Raw genomic sequence first — 23,192 nt, forward strand, 5'->3', positions numbered from 1 at the left:
GTTTGTTAATATATTTAGGTTCTTCTATGTTGCATGCATAAATATTTTTAAATGATATATCCTATTATTGGACTGACCCCTTTAATATTATTAACATTATGTAATGTCTTTGTCTTTTTTTTTTTTAAATCCTCAATCGAGGATATTTTTCCATGGATTTATAGAGAGGGAAAGACAGAGAGAAACATTGACGATGTGAGAGAAACACATCAACTGGTTGCCTCCAGCCCACACCCTGACAAGGGCTTGGACTGGAGAGGAGCCTGCAACCTTGGTACATGCCCTTGACCGGAATCGAACCCAGGACCCTTCGTTCTGCAGGCCAATGCCTCTATCCACTGAGCCAAACCAACTAGGGCTTCTTCTTTGTCTTTATTAGAGTCTGTTTTAAAGTATATTTTGTCTCATATAAGTATAGCTAACCCAGCTTTCTTTTGGTTTCCATTTGCATGGAATATCTTTTTCCATCTTTTCACTTTCAGTCTGTGTGTCCTTACATGTGAAATGAGTCTTTTATAGGCAGAATATAGCTCTGTCAGGTTTTTTTCACTCACACATTCTATGTCTTTTGATTAAAGAATTTAGACCATTTACATTTTGCTGCTTTGTTAATTGCTTTTTGGGTGTTTTGTATTTCCAATATATTCCTTTTGCCAAAATCTCTGACATCTATTTTTACAGAAAGGGAATTTCAGTAGAATTATATATTTTATATTTCAAAATTGATTTACATTTTAATGATGGTCCATTTGCCTATTTGCCCATTGTCTTGTTCAAAAATAAAAAGATCTCACAGCAGATACATGTATAAAGAACCAAGTAAAAAGCTACTTGAAAAAATTATCTGGCTCTAAAATCAATGGCTAATACACAATGTGCAAGCATGGAGGACAGTATATTAGAGAGGGCAAGTGGCAGGACCAGGATCAGAGTACAAAATTAAGTATGAAAAACAACTTAATCTGAGATGGAAAAGGCTCATACTACACACTTTGCTTTAGAGACCAAAGTAACTAATTTTGAATGTAATTGCACAAATTGCCCCATTAGTTTCATCTCCCACTGTGCTTCCTGCACCCTTTCAGCGAGCTACTCCAACCTTCTTTTAGCTCCTCAGATTTGCCATATTCCCTCCTGCCAGAGCTTTTATATATCTCTTTCCCATTCTCTTTGATGAGTTTGTCCCTATTTATCGTTAGGATCTCAGTTTAAGCGTCACTTCCTCAGAGAATCCTTCCCTGTGATCAGCATATAAATCAGATTCCTTTGTTGTATGCTTATTCAGAACTGAGTTCCTTTACTTCAGAGAAATTGCCTCACTCTGTCCTAATGCAGTCAGTCATGAGGTGACTGGACTATCCCTCTTCCCTGTTGTACTGTTAGCTCCATGATGTGAGGCTGGTTTTGCTCAACATGCTATTCTTTGCACCCGCCTTATACATATCTCAACAAATATTAGCTGAACAAGCAAAACAAACTGCCAAACTCAGAAATAGTTTAGAAAGAACTCTGAATAACAGGGCGTTCTAGTAATCACATTTACCTGAGCTTTCCGCATGGATTGTGGCTCAATCATGATGTTGATAAGAGAGGGCTTAGTTCTGTCTGCCAAACTTTTCCTCAGGGATTCTTGGAGTTCTCCTGGTGTTTGTACAAAATACCCATTGCCTCCAAATGCAGTCATGACCTGCTCATAATGTGCATTTGGCAGAAGACACATTGGAGGCGCCCTGAAAAAGTAGGTCACAAATAAATAGAAAAAGAAAATCATATCATTCTCTGACATAATTTATAGAAAAATTTAGACTAAACTGAAAGGCATACTTTTATATACAACACTTAAACTGAGAATGCCAGTATACTAAATAGTCCATATATTTTATATTTTCTATATAGTAAAGTCAAATATAAATTTTTGTGATGATGGAAAAGTTTTATATCTGTGCTATCTAATGTAATAGCCACTAGCAACCTGTTGCTATAAGCACTTGAACTGTGATTAGTTAAAATAAGAAACTAGATTTTTTAAGTTGAAGTCCTAAGATCTCTGCTTCTTCTTCCTTTTTTTCTTTTCTCTAAAGCATATTTTATTGATTTTGGAGAGGAAAGGAGGGAGGAGAAGGAGAGAGAGAGATGAAATATCAATGATGAGAGACAATCTTCATTAGCTGCTTCCTGCATGCCCCACACTGGGGATTGAGCCCACAACCTAGGCATGTACCCTGACTGGGAACTGAACCATGACCTCCTAGCTCAACCACTGAGCCACAACGAACAGGCAGAAACTAAATTTTTTGTTAGTTTTGTTGTTTAAAAAAATTTTTTTTGTTAAAGTATAGTTGGCATACAATATTACATTTGTTTCAGGTATTCAACACAGTGAGTTGAGATTTATATACTCTATGATGTGATTACCATGGTATGCCTATTAACCATCTATCACTGCAAAGTTATTATAATAGTTCCGACTAGCCTCTGTGCTATACACTACAATGGCTATAAATAATAAATACATATAATAAATATAATATTAATTATACACTATTTTATAACTGGAAGTTTATACTTCTTATTCAACATTTTTACCCATCCTCCTCTTCCCTTCCTCTCTGGAAACCATCAGTTTGTTCTTTGTATCTATGACTCTGTTTCTTTTCTTTTAAAATATTTTTATTTATTTTTTACAGAGAGGATAGAGCGTTGAAAGAGAAACATTGATTGTTTCTTCTGCACACTCCCTACTGGGGATGTGCCTGCAACCAAGGTACATGCCCTTGACAGGTATCGAACTTGGACCCTTCAGTCCGCAAGCCAATGCTCTATTCACTGAACCAAACCCTTAGGGCTATGACTCTGTTTTTGATTTGTTTGTTCTGTTTTACTCGATTCCACACACAAGTAAAATCATGTGGTATCTGTCTGTCTGACTTATTTCACATAGCATAATACACATCCATCCATGTTGTTGCAAATGGCAAGACTTAATTCCTTTTTATTGCTGAGTAACATACCATTTTGTGTGTGTGTGTGTGTGTGTGTGTGTGTGTGTGACATCTTCTTTATCCAGTCATTAATGAACACTTAGATTGCTTCCATATCTTGGCTATTGTAAATAATGCTGCAATGAATGTGGAGTGCATATATCTTTTCAAATTGTTGTTTTAGCTTCCTTCTGATAAATACCCAGAAGAGGAACTGCTGGGTCATACAGTACATATTTGCATATGATGTATCTGATAAGGGATCAGATTTATCTAATGATATAAGGAAGACCTCTGGATGTAAATATCCACATTCCCAAGATGCACTGGGAGCACTTTGCAATAAGGTCTTTATTAACAAGGCTTAGACATCAAACTCACTTATCTGAATCTTCAGTGGCTCCCTGATCATAAATCATTTATTGAAGTGCCCAATCCTGGATAGCTGTGCAAAGAGGAACCATGCAGACAAGGTTCCCCTTTAGAGGGGCAGACAACATAAACAAGCACTTCTCACACCATGAAAGCACATTTCAATACAGATGACTTTTTAAAGAGATTAAACATTATATTTGTTTTACCATGGTATGTTTATTAACTATCTATCACTGCAAAGTTATTACAATATTTCTGACTAGCCTCTGTGGGAGGAAGTAAATGTATATTGTTCTGGGTACTTACATAGCAGTAGCATCTCCAAATTTTAACATTTCCTTCCAGGAATCTGTATCAAAACCTTGGTAAATTCCATTATTATTCACCACCAAAAGTACAATTGGCAAGTTGTACCTAAAATTAACAGCAAAATATAAAGAAAATTATTCTTCATTTTAACACAATTTCTTTCCTAAGAGCTGAAGTTTTCCATAAACTTTTTTTTGTAATGTTAGGACAAAACTAAAAAATTAAGTATTTATTGTCCTAATAAATGAATATTGAATAATTAACAGAAACATCATGGAGTAGCAAAAAGAATGCAAGATTAGGGTTAATAAAATTGGTTCAACTATTATGCAACTATGAACCTGGGGCAAATCACTGAGCTTTCCTGAACCTTGGTCTTCATAAACCCAGGTGTTTATACAATGACTTCCATGCTTGATACCTCTGAAGCACTATTTCTAAATTGTGTCTAGGAGTTTTGTTTGAAAGTTATCTTTCTATTTATTGAATTCCTCATAGATAACCAGCACTTGCTAGATGCTGTGGGAAGCACACAAGTGACTAGTGTATATTCTCTCCTCTCAAACCACTTCATCCATAATTGGAAAAACATCACATGGGGTAATAATTAGAGAAAAAGAGAGTATTTAACAATGTGCTAAACAGTATGACAAAGACCAAAAGAGGCTGATTAAACTTTACTAGTGACTGACAAAAGAATATAGACTTTATTTTCTACAGATGTAATTCCTGAGGTCAGGTGTAAAAACAAAACAAAAAACCGCATACTATTATGTAACAGGATTGTGGTAACTACCTGCTCTCCACACTCAAAGGGAATGGCTTTATTTCACAGTGTAAAAGGCTGACTTCCCTTAGATATACAGTATATTACTTGGTTGCCAATACAGATATTCTAACAAGCACATAATTTCCCTCTGATCTGGAAAGTTTTATATACAAACACTTTGAAAGTCCCAAAACATGATTTACTAAAACTCTAACAGGAGCCTTGGTTAAGAATATAATTGTTTTCCTAGTTTAAATAATTGGAGAGAAAAAAAATCCCTATACTTCTACAATTGGATCTATAACTTACAAGTTTCTCCACGAATCCTGACAACTATAAAAATTATCTTGCCTGGCTGGTGTGGCTTAGTGTTGAGTGTTGACTTAATGAACCTAGTAGTCACAGTTCAATTTCCAGTCAGGGCACATGCCCAGCTTGATCCCCAGTGTGGGGTGTGCAGAAGGCAGCCAATCAATGATTTTCTCCCATCACTGATGTTTCTCTCTCTCTTTCCCTCTTTCTTCCTCTCTGAAATCAATAAAAAATATATTTTAAAAAAATAAAAGCTTGTTCAATGTGAGATTAGTATTGTAAAAGCATTGATGTTCATTTATTTTTAAAAAAATAATCTGAGCCCTGACCAGTTTGGCTCAGTGGATAAGAGCGTCAGCCTGTGGACTGAAGGGTCCCAGGTTCGATTCCGATCAAGGGCATGTGCCTTGGTTGCGGGCACATCCCCAGTGGAGGGTGTGCGGGAGGCAGCGGATGGATGATTCTCTCTCATCGATGTTTCTGACTCTCTGTCCCTCTCTCTTCCTCTCTGTGAAAAAATCACTAAAATATATATTTAAAATAATAATAATAATCTGAATAGCTCATTTCACCTCATTTTACCTAGATCATCCCATTTGTTCCTCAAACTGGCCTCTAAGGTAGGAATTATTACTATTCTTGACCCTACTCTAGAGGAGACTGAAGCTTGGTTAAGTGACTTAACCCAAGTCACTTAGCTTTGCAGTGGTCAAGCCAGTATTTAACTTCAGGCCATCTGACCAGAAGCCATGCTCTTAAGCACCAAGCTCTGCTGTCCCCTGGCAGAAAACAAGCTTTTCTCAGATAGAATTTTTTTTTCAGTGACCTCAAAACCATGCCCTATAGTTCTGCAGGATTTTGGCATGCAGTAAAGAAGTCAGATGCATGCTGTCCTGAATGACAGAGACCCTGGGGTTATTAATACTAGTATCTATACAGTGCTGTGCATAGGGTACTTGACATTGATCAATGCTCGGTATGCATTTTGTTAGGCAAGTGGGTCTGTGTATAATTCTTTCAGATTTGGGAGAAAGAAATGCCCTGTTCAGGATGCTGTTTTACCTGCAGATGGTTTCCACTTCCATGCCAGAAAACCCAAATGCACTGTCTCCTTCCACACAGATGACCCGCTGTCCTGGGTTTCTATCTTTAGCCACGATAGCAGCTGCAATGGCAAATCCCAAACCGACTCCCATTGTTCCAAAAGTACCAGCATCTAGCCTATTGGAGGGTAAAGCGAAAATGAAACCCTCTAGGGCATGTCACAGATGGTGGGGTTGGCATAAATCTAGACATAGTCACACGGTTCATGAAAAAGAGAGAACAGTAAGAACATTCTCTTTGTTTAATATACAGTTTTAGACTGTGCAGAACTAATTTGTCAGAGATAAACAGAATGAGAGGAAAAAGTCACTCATGATTGCAAGACTGAATATATCCTTAGAACACTGACCACAGAAATTATCATATGATCTTGAGAACATACCAACCATAAAAACTCTATACAACCTCACTTAAGAATGCTTTTACAGCCCTAACCGGTTTGGTTCAGTGGATAGAGCGTCGGCCCATGGACTGAAAGGTCCTAGGTTTGATTCCAGTTAAGAGCATGTACCTTGGTTGTGGGCACATCCCCAGTAGGAGGTGTGCTGATTGATGTTTCACTCTCATCAAAAAAATCAATAAAATATAAAAAAAAAGGAATACTTTTACAAACTATGTCCTTATACACTGAACCTGTATACTTCTCAAAATTTTTTATTAATCTGCACTACTGAACTTTTAAATTTAATGTATTATAATTCATTGTAATTTCTTTTTTGGGAACTTTACCTGTGACGAGGAAGGTAGTTTTGAAGCACAGTGCGTCCAATATCCATAGTGTTTGCTCCTTCACTTACCACCATACAGTCTTTAGGTAGTTGTTCTTGAACATGATAGAATACTGTGTAATAATTCATAGGCAAGGATTTTTTGGAAGCTAATTCCTAAAACATCAGAGGGAAGGATAATTAAATTAGATTGAGATACCATGAAAAAAAACTGTACATACTGTCAATAAGCTACTATCAAACTTGTTTGGAAACGGGTTAACAATTGCAAGCTACAAGTTCCCAAGTGGCCACCAGTGGCCACCCTGAGAAGCGAATTGATCTATGAACAGTCCCGGTGGACATGCTAAGAAAAATGGGTGCCACTGTCCTAGAATAAAGCCGAGAACATCCCTCTTCCCGGACAGCAACAATGCACATTAACATATTAAAAACTGAGAAGTTCTATAGTAAAGATAACTGGAAACACTGGGTTAAACACATTAAAATAGTCCTATTTGAGTACTTTTAGGGAAACTCAGTCTTAGAAAAAATGAAAATTTTATTCTGGACTATTTTCACCTGAACTATGGCCTGGAGTTTAAATAAAAACGAAGTCAGGATTTCTGAAAATCTGGCTCTTCCTCACATGCACTGACAGTAAAAGGGATATGCTTCACTCACTATTCTAAAGCATCTCTGAGCTGAGAGAACGCCACGTGGGGCTTTAGCAGCCACAGTCCCATCTGGTACCAGCACTGCCTCTTCAACCTGTGCTATTGTAGTTTGGTCCAGTGGAGATTATACTTAAGATGGATAAGGGACCCTCCTATACTCCTGCACCAGGGAAGATAGGCAACTTCTTTCCATCTTAAACTAAGGCAATTCATAGAAAAAGAAGGAATTAATCATGATACCATTAAGGAAATAGAAGTGATGGCTCTTAATAAGAGAATCAGTCATTGATTAAAATTCAGATGACAGACAAAATCATGTATAATCAATTCTGCTTGTTTTGAAAATGAGACGACTGACATATTAGGGAACAACATAAGCATAACTCAAATTTCATATTTGCTCATGTATGATTCCATCAGTGAGATACGCTACATGGACACAGAAAACTACACCCAGCTGAACAAAGATGCATAGAAATACAAAAAATAGTGGGGGGGGGGGGGATCAGGAACAACCTTTCTCACAAAGAGAAAGCACTACCTATATACAAAGACTTTTCAAATATATATATTTTTATTGCTTTCAGAGAGGAAGGGAGAAGGAGAGAGAGATAGAAACATCAATGATGAGAGGGAATCTTTGATTGGCTGCTTCCTACACATGCCCAACTGGGGATCGACCCTGCAACCCAGGCATATGTCCTTGATTGGAATTAAATCTGGGGCCCTTCATTATGCAGGCCAATGCTCTATCCACTGAGCCAAACCAGCTAGGGCAGTGGTCAGCAAACTCATTAGTCAACAGAGCCAAATATCAACAGTACAACAATTGAAATTTCTTTTGAGAGCCAAATTTTTTAAACTTAAACTTCTTCTAACGCCACTTCTTCAAAATAGACTTGCCCAGGCCATGGTATTTTGTGGAAGAGCCACATTCAAGGGGCCATTTGCCAACTGCAGTTTGTCAAAAACTGTAAACCGTAAACACTAAATCCTGCAGAAATGACTCATTTTAGTGCTAGTAGTGAATGGTTTCACACATTACAATTTCCAAAGCCTTAAGCTATCAAGCAAAGCCACAAGTGCAGGTGAAGAAGTCACAAAAGAATTCCCAGTATAAACAAATTGAATTAAGAAAGCTGTAAGTATTCTCACTAAAAAACAAAACAAAAAACAAAAAAACCCCGATAAATGTGAGGTACAGATGCGTTCATTAACTAGATGGGGAAACCCTTTCATAACGTGGATGAATATTAAATCACCATGATGTACCTTTAGATATCTTACAACTTTGTACGTCAATCACCCTATATAATAGAAGCTTAATATGTTAAGTGTCCAGTTGTCCGATCATCCATTCAACCAATCAAAGTGTAATATGCTAATGATATGCTAAGGCTGTTCAACCACTCGCTATGAGATGCACTGACCACTGGTCAACCAGTCGCTATGATGTGCACTGATCACCAGGGGGCAGACGGTTGACTGGTTGACCAATCGCTATGATGTGAACTCACCACCAGGGGACAGACGCTTTGACTGGTAGGTTAACTTGCTGCTGGAGTCCAGCTGATCTGGGCTGGACAGTTTGGAGCCCTCCCGAGGTCCCTCCCTGCTGGCCAACCTCCCATGTCCCTCTCTGGTCCCAATCATGAACCTTGGCCTGGTCTGCACCCTCTCACAATCTGAGACCCCTTAGGGGATGTCAGAGAGCCGGTTTCAGTCTGATCCTGCAAGCCAAGCAGAGGGATTCCACTGGTGCATGAATTTGTGCACCAGGCCTCTAGTACCTTGATAAAGCTAAACATTTTTTAAAAAAAGAAAAAGAAGGCTGTACATTAGATAAAAATTTCAATTTTGATGAAACATCTAGGTATCTATTATAAATGTTCGCCTTGAAGGACTTATACCTTAAAAGTAGAAAAACATATCCCAACATGCTCCAGGATTTAAGGCTCCCAAAGACCATAATTGTAATTTGACATTAAGGTCACACTGAGGACAGTAAGCCAGACCACAGAGGCTTTTATAACTTCCTATCCAATGTCAGCTCACCCTCCTTCCACCACAGAAACTCGAAAGCTATAACCCTTCAATGTCTATTTCCCCAAGAGGCTTCAGGTCTCTCTCAAAGAAAAGTGCCATATATATTGTGAGATATATAAAACACTCTGCCACCATTTTTATTAGGTCTCTATCTTAATGCTTGACAAAGTTTTTGAGAGCTGTGCCCCTAACTCCTTTTTCCCAATGAGTCCAGTGGTTTTTACTGCAAAATTTTGCATAGCATGGTGATTTTGGGGAATGCATGTGCCATATTATGACAGAACTGAACCATGAACCTGGAGCATTCTTGAGTTTCAGTGGGCCCAGTATTACCTTGGATGCAGCTTCATTGCTCTTCATTTTTTCTCTCAGTGTGTTCCACCATTTGCTCCCTGGAGGATACTGCCACGGTGCTTTTTCAAATTGTTCTAAAAGCTAAAAAAAAACACGAACTTTTTCTTTACTTCTTAAAATAAACTTACATATTACTAACATAAAAATCTCTTCTTAAAGACCAATCCATGTAAATTAAAACCCAGGCAAAAGCTCTTACCTGTTTTGTGACTGCATTTATATCTCCTAGCAGAGTCACAGCAGGTCTTACATTATTCCCCAATTCTTCTGCACAGATATCAATCTAAAAAGAAACAAGACTGAGGAGCAAGCCATGTTTATTCTTAAATTCTTTAAGAAGTCAATTAAGGCTGAATAAATGGGCTATGTATACAGGGGTGGGCCAAAGTAGGTAAGAACTCTGTGCAAAGAATGCTTAAGTATAGCAAGTAGCCTACAAGCATGCGTAAATAATAAAGGCTGGCAATTTGAGCACTTATGAGTTTGTACCTCAGTGCACAGTGCCACTGTGACATTCTTTTAGTTCATAAAGCTATTATAACAATCATATCCTGCATGTCTTTTTCCATATGAACTGTAAACCCACTTTTGCCTACCCCTTTATATAATATAAAGATTTGAGAGGGTAGAGAGATATGGGGGAGATAAGAGATCAACCGAAGGGCTTGTATGTATGCATATAAGCATAACCAATGGATACAAAACTCTGGGGAGAGAGGGCATATATGGGAGTGTGTGTGTGTGGGGGGATTGGTAAGATATGTACACAAACCTTAATAAAAAAATGGAAGAAAAAAAAAAGAAGAAGAGTTGATGTTCAAGAAGTTTGGTAATGCCCAGCCAGTGTTGCTCAGTGGTTGAGTGTTGACCAATGAAACAGGAGGTCATGGTTCAATTCCTGGTCAGGGCACATGTCTGGGTTGCAGGCTCAATCCCCAGTAGGGGCGTACAGAATTCTCTCTCTCATCATTGATGTTTCTTTCTCTTTCTCCCTCCCCCTTCTTCTCTGTAAACAATAAAAATCTTTTTAAAAAAATAAGAAATTCCTTAATAAAAGTAAAAATCCATGGAATTACATGAATTTCATAATTATTGTAGTATAGAAATCTCATCATCTTCCCTCAATTCTATTCTAGGATTTTGGTATTGTTCCATTATACCCACATTATAGTTTTGAATCTAATCAATAAGATTCTATTTAATTACACTGGAATTCCTATTTAGAGCACATATAAGTTATATGTTATAATATAAGTTATATTATAAATTTTAGCATATATAAGAATCCCCTGGTACGTTTGTTAAACTATAAACTGCAAGAGTCCACGTCAGAGTTTCTGACCTTAATAGGTCTTGGGTGGGGCTTCCCAGATGGTGCTGACGCTGCTGGTCAGGACCCACATTTTAAGAATCACTCCTAGAGCCCTGGCTGGTGTGGCTCAGTTGGTTGGGCTTGACCACCAGTGGGGGATGCAGGAGGTAGCTCATCAATGTTCTGCTCTCATATTAAGTCTTTTTCTCTCCCTCTCCTTTCCTCTCTTTCTAAAAATCAATGAAAATAAATATGTTTTAAAAACAGAAAAGAATCACTAGTAGGGCATGGCATGGCTACTTTCCATTTACTCAGAAGCTCAGTTTCTGGCTGGCCCTAGGCAAGTAAAAATAGCTTCTGTCAAGATGAGTAATTCAGTCAACCCAAAGGGGATGCACTTTATTCTCTAACCAAGAGGTACAATCAAAGAAGTGGCAGCATTTTTTTAGGTACAACCCAAGTCTTGCTTGTTTGTGGTTTTCTCAATGGCCCTAGGGGGGAAATGGACTAAAGAAGTTGACTCCTTAAGTAAAAGGTAAATAAGGAGAAGATAGCAATGGTAGCTGGATAATCAAATACCATACCCAACCTGTACAGGATGAACATGGGCAGTACTTTCTACACCAGTAAGGAAACTGGTTTACAAAGGGGGTCATAATGATACAAGAATCATCAGGAGTATATTCTAAACACTCTGTTTAATGACAGACAAAAGCAGCATTGTTTAGAGATTTCTAACAATAGATATCTAAAAGTTTGGGTATCTAAAATAACAATTCAATCCCTAACAATGCTAAATGTTTTGTTCTAATCTACCATCCTACTTAAATGTCTTTTGCCTACATTTAAATATACCTGAACTTTGAGGAGAGGCAAATTATGCTTTTCAAACTATTTAAAACTTGATTTTGAAAGGTCTTTTTGGTTAGAAGTAAAGTGGTACATTGTTTCATAGGCTTGAAAAGGAAGCTTGCTTTGGTACCTGTAATTATGTTAGATAATGTATACAATTCTACTGTTATAAAAAGAAAATGGTTCTTTATAAAAGCCAAAAAGAGAGCAGAGCTGATAATGGCTGAGAGGGAGAACACTGAATTACAAATAGCTCTGATTTTAAATCTGTCTTCTCTGGGTACCTGGATAAACTTCACATCTGGCTGATATCTTGGAGGCAGTCCAAAATGCAATATCCAATTTAATCTGGCACCAAATAACACGATTACATCAGCAAATTGCAAAGCCCTATTAAAAAGAAAATGTCTGATGACACAAAAAGTATATCCTATTTCTTATTTGATTATTATAAGATTAATTTCTAAAGTATTTGGAAAAGCCTAAATAATTGAGAACTTATATTAGTCTTCAGAATCAGCTTCTACAGTAAATTTGGTCTTTCAATCTAAAATAATTTATAATGCCCTTCTATTTAAATAGTAATATAAAAGATGAAATAAGTAGAAAGTATTACCATAGGACTATCTATAATCTATTTCATTTATTACATTTTACCACTAGAAAAATTAATACAATTCCACTGTGGCTAATCTGGAAAAGCAGGGAAAGTATAAAGAAAAAAACAAAAGCACTAATAATAATCTGAATTTATAAACTATTATTACTATCCTGGCATTATTTTCATCGAGTCTCTTTTTCTATGCAATTATATTGATACATAGTTGAGCTTATTTAACATTGTCTCATGCACTTTTGTTTATATAAATATTTTCCTTTGTCATTAAGTACTTCTTAAATACAATTAAAGGCTACATGCTTTGTTGAACACATATATTAAATTTATTAACCCTTTTCTCAATTGTTGGATATTTTATTTGTTCTTAATAGTACTGGGTTGCACATCTTTATGCTTAAATTAAAAATAAATGTGGTGTGTGTTTTATTTGAGAGAGAGGAAGAGAGAGGGGCAGAGAAAAGAAAGAGAAAAACATTGATTGGCTGTCTCCTATACAACCCTGACTGGGGATGGAACCCTCAACCTAGGTATATGCCCTGACCAGGAATCAAACCTGTGACTTTTCAGTGCATAGGATGACACTCAAACAATTGAGCCATACCGACAGGACTATTAAATCTTAATACACACTTCATACTGATTCCTAGAAGCATATATTTTTATGATGACTGATTCACATTTCTGAATTGCTTTACAAATTATACCAAGTAAATTTTTAATAGTTTTAAATCTTAATATTTTTGTCAATATAAATTATTTTTATATCCACACTGATATTAATATAGCCACCCTTGCTTTCTTTTTGTTTACTTCATACATCTTTGCTTCTTTTCATTTTGTTTTAGATGTGGTTCTTATAATGCATGTAACTTATTATTAGTGATTCAATCTGAATGTCTCTGTCTTTTTCCAGGAGAATTCATTATCATAATTGCTGTGGGTGTTTTTTTGTTATTGTTTGTTTGTTTGTTTTTTTAACATCGTTTCTGCTTCTTGGCTATTTCCATTTTTTCCCTATCTTTTTGTCATAGAGAATCTGTTCTTTTGCTTTTGTTTTCTCTGGTGGTAAGGCCTATTTTTCACAGAAATTCAGTTATAATTTCAAGTATATAGTCAAAAAAGCTATCTTCACATACTGTACTGGTCTTGTGGACCCAATTTAACAAGTTGATAAAAACTACAAGTGGAAAAATAGATTTACTTATAGATACTCTAAAATCCTTGAAATTGTTGATTCAATATAACCTAGCTTCTCACAACGTAATATTCAAAATTCCAGGATATAATCCAAAATTAATACACACACAAAAAAAAGATAGGAAAATGTGAACAATTCTCAAAAGAAAAGATAATGAGCCCAGCCAGTGTGGATTCAATTCCTGATCAGGGCACGGGCCCAAGTTGTGGGCTCGAACCCCAGTAGGTGGTGTGCAGGAGGCAGCCGATCAATGATTCTTTCTCATCATTAATGTTTCCATCTTTCTCTCTCCCTCTCCCTTTCTCTCTGAAATCAATAAAAATATATGTTTTTTAAAAGAAAAGAAAATAGACACTAATTCTGTGATGACATTGGCATTAGTAAAAAGACTTTCAAGTAGCTATTATAACTATGTTACATAAGGTAAACAAAAATACTCTTGAAATACATAGAAAAATAAAAGTTTTCAGCAGACAAACAGAAAATATGAAAGAGATAAAAGGATTAAAAAGAACTGAACAGATAATCAGGGACCTATAGGACATTATCAACATGGCTAATATTTGTATTATTCCAAAAGGGGAAAAGAGATTAATGTACAAAAAAAATTTGAAAAAATCATAACTAAAATCTTTCAAAATTTGGTGAAATACACCATTTATAGATTCAAGAAGATCAGAAAACACCAAACAGGATAAACCAAAAGAAAACCATGTCCAAACACATCATGATCAGACTACTGAAAACCAAAGATTAAAAAAAATCTTGACAGCAGCCGTAGAAAAACAATATATTACATATAGGGCAACAATGATTCAAATGACTGCAGATTTCTCATCTGAAATCATGAGTTTCAGGAGATAGTGAACAACATCTTAAAAGTTCTGAAAAGTCTAAAAATAAACAGGTGTGCTTAAAATTACATGATTATTTCAGAACTCCTAGATTCATTAAAGTCACATGATAATTTAAATTAGCCTAAAATCTGCCAAATTTTAATTAAAATTTGGAATGTTACGCACCTGGATCTGGCAGCAGCTACACAGTTTGGATGATTGTCAGGGAGAACACCCTTTCCCATGGGGGTGGGCAAAAATGGCAGTTTACATTGTTCCACCAATTTCCTGATTCCCTCCTCTGCATGGGCATAAGCAGCACCTACAAGAAATGCAAATAAATGTATTGGATAAGTCAAATTAAACTACGGACCCTTAAAACAGTTCATGTGAAATTGCCTTCAAAATTTCTCAAATTTTCTCCTGCTTATACAGGCTTAAACTCAAAACAAATGATTATGGTTTTTATCTTTGGTATTTAAAAATGTTTAAGCAAGCAATAGTTCTGCCCTAGCCAGGGTGGTTCAGTTGGTTGGAATGTCCTTCTGTGCACAAAAGGATTAAGAGTTTGATTCCCAGTGAGAGCATATACCTCTCCTTTCTTCTCTCTTTAAACTCAATAGAAATATAGCCTTGGGTGAGGATTAAAAAAAAAAAGCTATAGCCGAAACCGGTTTGGCTCAGTGGTAGAGCATCGGTCTGCGGACTGAAAGGTCCCGGGTTCGATTCCGGTCAGGGGCATGTACGTTGGTTGCGGGCACATCCCTAGTAGGAGGTGTGCAAGAGGCAGCTGGTCGATGTTTCTCTCTCATTGACATTTCTAGCTCTCTGTCTCTCTCCCTTCCTCTCTGTAAAAATCAATAAAATATATATTAAAAAAAAACAACAACAACAACAAAAAAAAAACCTATAGTTGTAGTTTCTTCTCTAATATTATTCTCAATCCAGCCCGGCCAACATGGCTCTCATTGAATGCTGATCTATGAACCAGGAGGTCACAGTTCAATTCCCAGTCAGGGCACATGCTTGGGTTGTGGGCTTGATCCTCAGTGTGGGACATGCAGGAGGCAGTTGATCAACAATTCTCTCTCATCATTGATGTTTCTCTTTCCCTCTTTTTTCCTCTCTGAAATCAATAAAAATATATTCTAAAAAATAATCTCAATCCTCCTAAAGGATGCTCATAACAAAAATTGCATCTAACATCTTTGCTGCTCTCAATTGCCTGTTCTATGCTATAGTTCTACTGAATTACTACTCACAATTCCCTGAACATACTGTATTTACTGGTAGGCCCAATTAAGAAAGGACTTTGCCCTCCCAGGAGAAGGCTCCCTTCCCCCTCACACATTGCTACCAGCTAATGTGGACTGCAATCTCCTAGCCTAGGCATGGAAATCCTAACAAGGGGCACACATTTCTAAAGTTCTGTCGATCTCTTCACAGGCTCTACAGTGTTGTGATTGCAACAGGTTAACCCAAGCGGTCCACATAGCATTTATTTTTACAGTGTGTGCCTTCAGAATAGCAGTATGTCCCATTTCAAACTCACTGTTTGAATATAGGGATGATTTCATTTCTAATGTCATTAAGGTCACTATATTTCATTTTAGCCACTTAGTTTTATGGGCTAGTAGAATATTACTCCAAATTCAGGGCTAGTAGAATATTACTCCATATTCAGGAGTTACAATCCTCTACTGAATTCCAGTAGTGTACCTTCAGATTCAATATAATGTTCTCCTCATAAAATTACCTTAGCCCAGTGGTCGGCAAACTCATTAGTCAACAGAGCAGCAAACCGCAGCTCTCGAGCCACATGTGGCTCTCGAGCCGCAATTTGCCGACCACTGCCTTAGCCCAACCAGAGTGGCTTGGTTGGTTGAGCATTGTCCCATACACCGAAAGGATGCCAGTTCAATTCCCAGTCAGGGCACATGTGTGGGGTCATTCTCCAGTCAGGACATGTACGGAAGGCAACCAACCAATAGATGTTTCCCTCTCACCTAGATGTTTCTCTTTCTTCCTTCTTCTCTCTAAGCATGTCCTCCGGAAAGGATTAAAAAAAAAAAAAAATCTCCCTTAGAAAGATCTTTTCTCAGACATATAGGAGGAAAAGTAGTTGCTTTTTCTAATCTGGAAAGTTTCTTGCATTCTCCTTCTTACCGCAGTATCTTTTGCCCACCCAGTTCTCTCTTCCCAAACTGTCTTTGTTCCCTTTGTCCATTGAGGGACTTATCAAACATTTTTTCAAGGTGTAACCTCAGTGTTATCTCTTCTGGTTGGCCTGTCCACACCAACTAGCTCCATGAGGCAACGACTGCTTCCCTTGAGAAGCCACCTCACTTCTATACACACCATTTAAGAGTATACTGCACTTGTTTGTTACCAGGTCTATTTCACTATAGGTAGGGGTACCATTATTTCTCTGTTTACCTCAAAAACATTTTCTAGACTCCCTGCCTTATCATCACTCATTAATATTGGTTAGAAAAAGAATAAAAACGAACACCCACTAAACTTTCTCTATTTGTTGTGTTAGTTAATTATAATAATACTGCTGAGATAGTTAATATTTTTTTTTACAAGTAAGGTACTTGAGATTCAAAGCACTTATTTGCCAAGATCAGAAAGCTATTATATCATACTAGAAGCTGAGTGCACGAAATTTGTGCACTTGCGGGGAGGGTCCCTCAGCTTGGCCTGCGACCTCTAGCAGTCTGGGAGCCCTGAGAGGATGTCCGACTGACAGCTTAGTGGGCCTAAGCTGTCAGTCAGACATCGTTAACATTGCCATGGAGGCAGGAGAGGCTCCCACCACTGCCACGTGCTCGCCAGCCATGAGCCCGACTTCTGGCTGAGCAGTGCTCCCCCTGTGGGAGCACACTGACCACCAGGAAGCAGCTCCTTGTGTTGAGTGTCTGCCCTCTGGTGGTCAGCGTGCATCATAGTGACCAGTCATTCCACTATTCGGTCATTTGCATATTAGCCTTTTAGCCTTTTATTATGTAGGATAAGCTGTAGATGAGGCCCCCTAGGACAATAATGCAAAAAATTCACTGTTAACTCATTCTTGAATTGCCCCCACTGAAAGTCAAATTGCACCACCACTACCACCACCACCACCCCCCGCCCCCCTGTGAACCACTGGGCTTGACACTTTTCCTCTCTGAGCTTCATTTCTGAGTACATACGCATATACCATGGGAACTGCAATCTCTTCTCCGCCTACCTCACTGGGTTGTCATGAAGAGGTTCTGAGCTAATAAACTTAGAAATGTTTCATCAAGTAAGTGATATCTAAATGGGAAGGGATTGTTATATTTAAGCCCATGGGTACCCTCACAGGTAGCAGGTGCCGATTAGGGAGGAGGGCACCATTGTTTCCTGGGACACTCCTCTCAGACGCCCCCCCCCCCCCAGGGAACTTGGCTTCAGCTTCCGGCCCCCTGCTGCCCACGCATCAAAATGCAAATTGGTCGTTATGGAGACACCATAACGGCAATTGGCATATTACCTCTTTATACGTATAGATAACTGCATTCAACTCAGCTCTGACTTCAATTTTTTTGTTGTTGTTCACCATTTCCATTTAAGTAATTTTTAGTTTCTATGTAGTTAGTTCCTTAGTAGTTGACAATTAACTAATATGGTCATACGTAATTTATAGCCTCCTCAGCTCTAGAACATAGAATGGATACTGTAATAAACTGCTCAAAGAAATATAAATTGGTACAATACCTTAGGAGAAAGCAATCTAACAATGTGCACCAAAAGCCTTAAAATATGAATATCTTTAACTTAATTAATTTTCTTTCTAGGAATCTGTTTTATATCCTAAATATGGAAAAAGTTTTATGCACAAACATGCTTGTCACACTATTCTAAACAAACAAACAGAAACTGATAAAGATTTAAATATTTGCCAGTAAAGTGTTAGTATAATATATATATAGTAAATATTAAAAATTAAACTTAGGGGAGGAAAATTAAGACCATGAAAAAAATGTTATAGTGTTAAATGACTTAAGTAAGAATATGATCATAATATATAAAACATACAATCCAAAAAGCAATAGAAAAGTACTACTTGTTAAAAACGTATGTTTTTGGATGAAAGGATTTCTTTATAATTTTAGAGTTTCCAAAATTTTCTATTAAAAAAAATTTTTTTTTATCCTGGTGGTTTTGGCTCAGTAGATAGAGCATCAGCCCTCGGAATGAAGGATCCCAGGTTCGATTCCGGACAAGGGCATGTACCTTGGTTGCAGACCTCATCTCCAGCCCCAGTCAGCATATGGGAAGCAGCCAATCAATGTGTCTCTCTCACATCCATGATTCTCTCTCTCTGTCTCTCCTCCTCCTTCCACTCTCTCTAAAAAAAAAAAATCAATGGAAAAATATCATCTAGTGAGGATTAACAACAAAAATTTTACAATGCAAAAAAACGCATTATTACTCCTAAGACCAAAGAAATGCATTAGGTGACATTCCCTTAAAAGGACAAGAACAGGCATTCTACAATTCTATGACTTCAAAACTAATAAATAATGCTCTATTGGATGAAGAGAACTCTTATTCCAATTTCAAACATTAAACTAGATGTTAACAATGAAGACAACTTCTAAAAACAGAAACAGCATTGCTTCAAAAACCAGCAAGATTTAGAGTTTCATTCAGTGCTACCTTTCCCAATGATAAGAAGGGGCTGTTTGGCATTCCTAATAACAGATGCTGCCATCTGCACAGCAGAAGTCTCAGCCATACTAACAGGAGGTGGCATGCAGCACTCCACGTACCTGGAAATAAAAAGTTCTGTTAATTAAAAAGAGACCAATTTATAAATGTATTATGAAAATATAAAATATATAAAAAGGTAGAAAAAATAGCACAATAAATTCCATATTCCCAACATGTAGATTCAATAATTACTATCATTTTACCACATTTGCTTCACACATACACACAAAAACGTGCACATAAAGATTTCTTTTCCTGAATCATTTTAAATTATAGAAATCAAGACTTAAAAACTTCCCCATGCAGCTATAAAAGATACTTTCTCATATGTAGCCATAATATCCTTACCACATCTAGTAAATTAACAGTTACTCATTAGTATCATCTAATAGTCAAATGAGTTGACAGGAAATTTGAGTTAATAGCTTTACATTGTAGTAGTAGTTGTAGTAATAGTAAAAACATCCTAAAAGCTAGTATTATTAAATATACCTAATATGTGCCATTTATTCTCACTTAAATTTCCAAACAATGAGGTTAGGTATTACCATTATCTTCACCATTAGGGGGAAAAATTCAGAAAGTAAAGTAACTTGCCCAGGGGTCAGAGACTGGATTGAACTAGGTTTCTCTGTCTCCAAAGTCCATGCTTTTAACTATCTTATTATATTTTCATTCACTGGGTTAGCAAATATTTCAGTACCATAATATATATTAGTAAAATAAATATTAAAGCTTTATAGTTAAATAATTCTGGACATCAAGTCCTCAATGTTTTATTTCACTTATTCTAATGAATAAACACCTGAATATACTGTCCAACACTTGGGCATTATAATATAAAAAATTTTTTTTAAAAAAAGGACATTCAAATCTTTAGATTTTTTAAAGAAAGCTTACAGAGTTAACTTACCTGAGACTCATCTCTCCTTCCCCTGCCCAATATTATTTGGAATATCATGCTCAGGTATTATGCAGAATAGAGTTCCTTTTGCTCTGACCTTTCCAAATAGATGTCCTTTTGCTTAGAAACCTCTGAGTGTACAGAAATGTCCACTTTCTCCCTGTGGTCACTAGAAGGCCACTTGGTCCACAGTAGCAGAAATGTACTAAGTGGTTCCCAGGGCTATTCATTAATCCAAGTACACATCAGTACCAGGGGTGACTTAGATGCCAATGAAAAATATTTTACACTTGCTGTCCACTCAGTGTTTATTTAAGTAATAAATATCTGGTGTTGAAATATTTTTAAATAACTGAGACAGACTAAAATTTATAATGTTGAGTTCTAATAATTTTCAACAGTCTCCTCATCTCTTGGTTTACACTATAACAACTCTAAGTGACTATACTACATTAATGAGAATGTATTATCTAGGGGTACTGTAAGAATAATTCCAAATAAGTTCAGGAAGCTCCAAGTATTTTATTTAGTAATTAACCCCCCAAAAAAATTACTAAATAATAACATTTTAATTCAGAGAAGCCCTTTGACTAGGATTCAGCTTGTTTACTAAATCATTAAAAGTTAAGATAAATGGCCCTAGCCGGCTTGGCTCAGTAGATAGAGTGTCAGCCTGCAGATTGAAGAGTTACAGGTTTGATTTCAGTCAAGGGCATGTGGCTGGGTTGCGGGCTTGATCCCCAGTGTGGGGCGTGCAGGTGGCAGCTGATAAATGATTCTCTCTTATCATTGATGTTTCTATCTCTCCCTCTCCATTTCTCTCTGAAATCAATAAATAAATAAAAAAAAAAGGTTAAGATAAATGAATAATAACTATGCCAGCTGGCATGGCTCAGTGGTTGAATGTTGACCTATGAACTAGGTCACGGTTATATTCCCAGTCAGGGCACATGCTGGATTGCAGGCTCAATCTCCAGCGTGGGGCATGCAGGAGGCAGTTGATAATTTTCTCTCAACATTGATATTTCTATCTTTCTCTCCCTCTCCCTTCCTCTCTGAAATCCATAAAAATATCTTTTTAAAAAAGATTAACTTATAAACTGCTAAGTAAATTCCTTTCAAGGTAAGCACTGTAATACAATTAAGAAAAAATCTAGCATAACTATTACTCACTTTATAGAATTCACATTCACCTGGAGGTTCACAAAATCTGCAGGTATGTCAATATAGCAAGCACCTGGACGACCATAAATACTGCTTCTTACAGCCTAAATTTATTATAAATAGAAAAAAATGTTTTTTAAAAAAAATCTCAATCCTTATTATCATATTTTACCCAGACAACTTAAAATTGTGAAATAAACAGTTTTAATTTTTCTGGATATCCTTAGTTGGAGAAATAAACAATTTTAATTAAAGTTGAAGTATCCTCTATTAATTTTATATATAGTTGACCCTTAGATAATATGGGGTTTGGAACCCCAATCCCCCGTGCAATAAAAAAATACAACTTATGACTCTCCCAAAACTTAATTACTAAATAGCTTACTGTTGACCTTAGAAATAACATAAACAGTCAATTGACACATATTTTTGTATTCGATAAAGTAACCAAAAAATATTAGGAAAATCATAAAGAAGGAAAAATACATTTATAGTACTGTACAGTATTTATTGAAAAAAAAATCTGCATACAAGTGGACTGGCACAATTCAAACCCATGTTGTTCAAGGGTCAATTGTATCTTAAAAGAGATTTTTGTTTAAAAGGAGAAAGATAAAGTAACTATTCACTTAGACCATTAAAATTGACATTCTATTACCCCTTCGTCTTAAAAATTACCTAAATCGGCCGAAACCAGTTTGGCTCAGTGGATAGAGCGTTGGCCTGTGGACTGAGGGGTCCCAGGTTCAATTCCAGTCAGGGGCATGTATCCTGATTGTGGGCACATCCCCAGTGGGAGGTGTGCAAGAGGCAGCTGATCGATGTTTCTAGCTCTCTATCCCTCTCTCTTCCTCTCTGTAAAAAATCAATTGTGTATATATATATATACACAATATATATATATATATATATATATATATATATGATCCAGTGACATTTTTTAAAAAATTAAAAAATTACCTAATAGGCTCTGTCGGCCAAGTCTTCATAACATGTACTTTCACCTGCTTTCTAATCCTATGACTTGGCAGTTTTCAGAAACTGTGATGTTGTAACATGTGTCAAATGATTTCTATAACACATTAGGTATTGAAAAAGCTCAAATGTAAGTTCACATATAAATTAAGTTGGTAAAATAAAATTATAATATGCTGTTTAATCAATTAAGGAATTGTTTTATACGCATGAGTACTAATTATAAGAACAATCTTGCAAAAGCCTAAAAGAAAGGGTACTCAGAATTTCTATATATATATATTTTTTTACTTTTCCATAATTAAAAAAACTAAAGTACAGGAAAAACTTTGTTTTTCAAAAGTGACTTAATTTATCTGTTTCTCTAATTAAATATAATGGCAGTAAATATTAAAATGTATACAGCTCTTTAACAATATCATTTTTAACTATGTGAATATGTTCCAAATTATTACTCATTAAATTGAGAATAAAAATGACACAGATATGAGCAACTGAGAGAAACCAGTTGACTTGGAGGGCTTGAATTAAATACTGTACCTTTTCGATAACAGATGGAATGGCTTCTATGCTGCTTGGCCGGACAGAGAACTTGCTATATAATCTACAAGCTTCAACCTATATGCAAAAAGAAAATCACTTAAAATTCAGTTCACAGATCATATTACTCTTCTGAAAGAAGACAAAATATTAAGTCATTACTTTCTATGGAGGCTATGCATACTGGAATATTTCATAATAGCCTATGCAAAGCACAATCAAATTTCTGCCTCAGTATGATTCAGGAAGCAAATCAAACAAGACACCATTTTCATTTGCAAAAATAAAAAACTTAGATAATACACAGCATCTACCATAACAAAGGAAAGCAGGCACTCATTGCTGGTCAGAGTATAAATGAGAAGGGAAGTTGACAATGTCTTATAAAAATTAAAATGAGTATATCGTTGGACCCAGA

At 36.5% G+C, this 23,192-nt stretch overlaps 1 protein-coding gene across 2 annotated transcripts in view; it reads right to left on the reverse strand.

Annotated features, from left to right (window-relative positions):
* Positions 1-23,192, reverse strand: part of LOC311632158 (acetylcholinesterase collagenic tail peptide) — a 109,727-nt gene that overhangs the window by 76,877 nt on the left and 9,658 nt on the right. For both annotated transcript variants that reach the window (XM_084903285.1, XM_084903286.1), the window contains exons 6-16: positions 22,775-22,852; positions 21,269-21,363; positions 19,138-19,250; positions 14,638-14,773; positions 12,083-12,188; positions 9,834-9,917; positions 9,614-9,715; positions 6,580-6,734; positions 5,809-5,967; positions 3,663-3,770; positions 1,544-1,730 (exon numbers count right to left, since the gene is read on the reverse strand). In XM_084903285.1, coding sequence (XP_084759411.1) covers positions 1,544-1,730; positions 3,663-3,770; positions 5,809-5,967; positions 6,580-6,734; positions 9,614-9,715; positions 9,834-9,917; positions 12,083-12,188; positions 14,638-14,773; positions 19,138-19,250; positions 21,269-21,363; positions 22,775-22,852 — 1,323 coding nt within the window. The remainder of the gene's footprint in view (positions 1-1,543; positions 1,731-3,662; positions 3,771-5,808; positions 5,968-6,579; positions 6,735-9,613; positions 9,716-9,833; positions 9,918-12,082; positions 12,189-14,637; positions 14,774-19,137; positions 19,251-21,268; positions 21,364-22,774; positions 22,853-23,192) is intronic.

The sequence above is a fragment of the Pipistrellus hanaki genome (assembly GCF_964339955.1).
Source record: "Pipistrellus hanaki genome assembly, chromosome: 13".
NCBI classification, from domain to species: domain Eukaryota; kingdom Metazoa; phylum Chordata; class Mammalia; order Chiroptera; family Vespertilionidae; genus Pipistrellus; species Pipistrellus hanaki.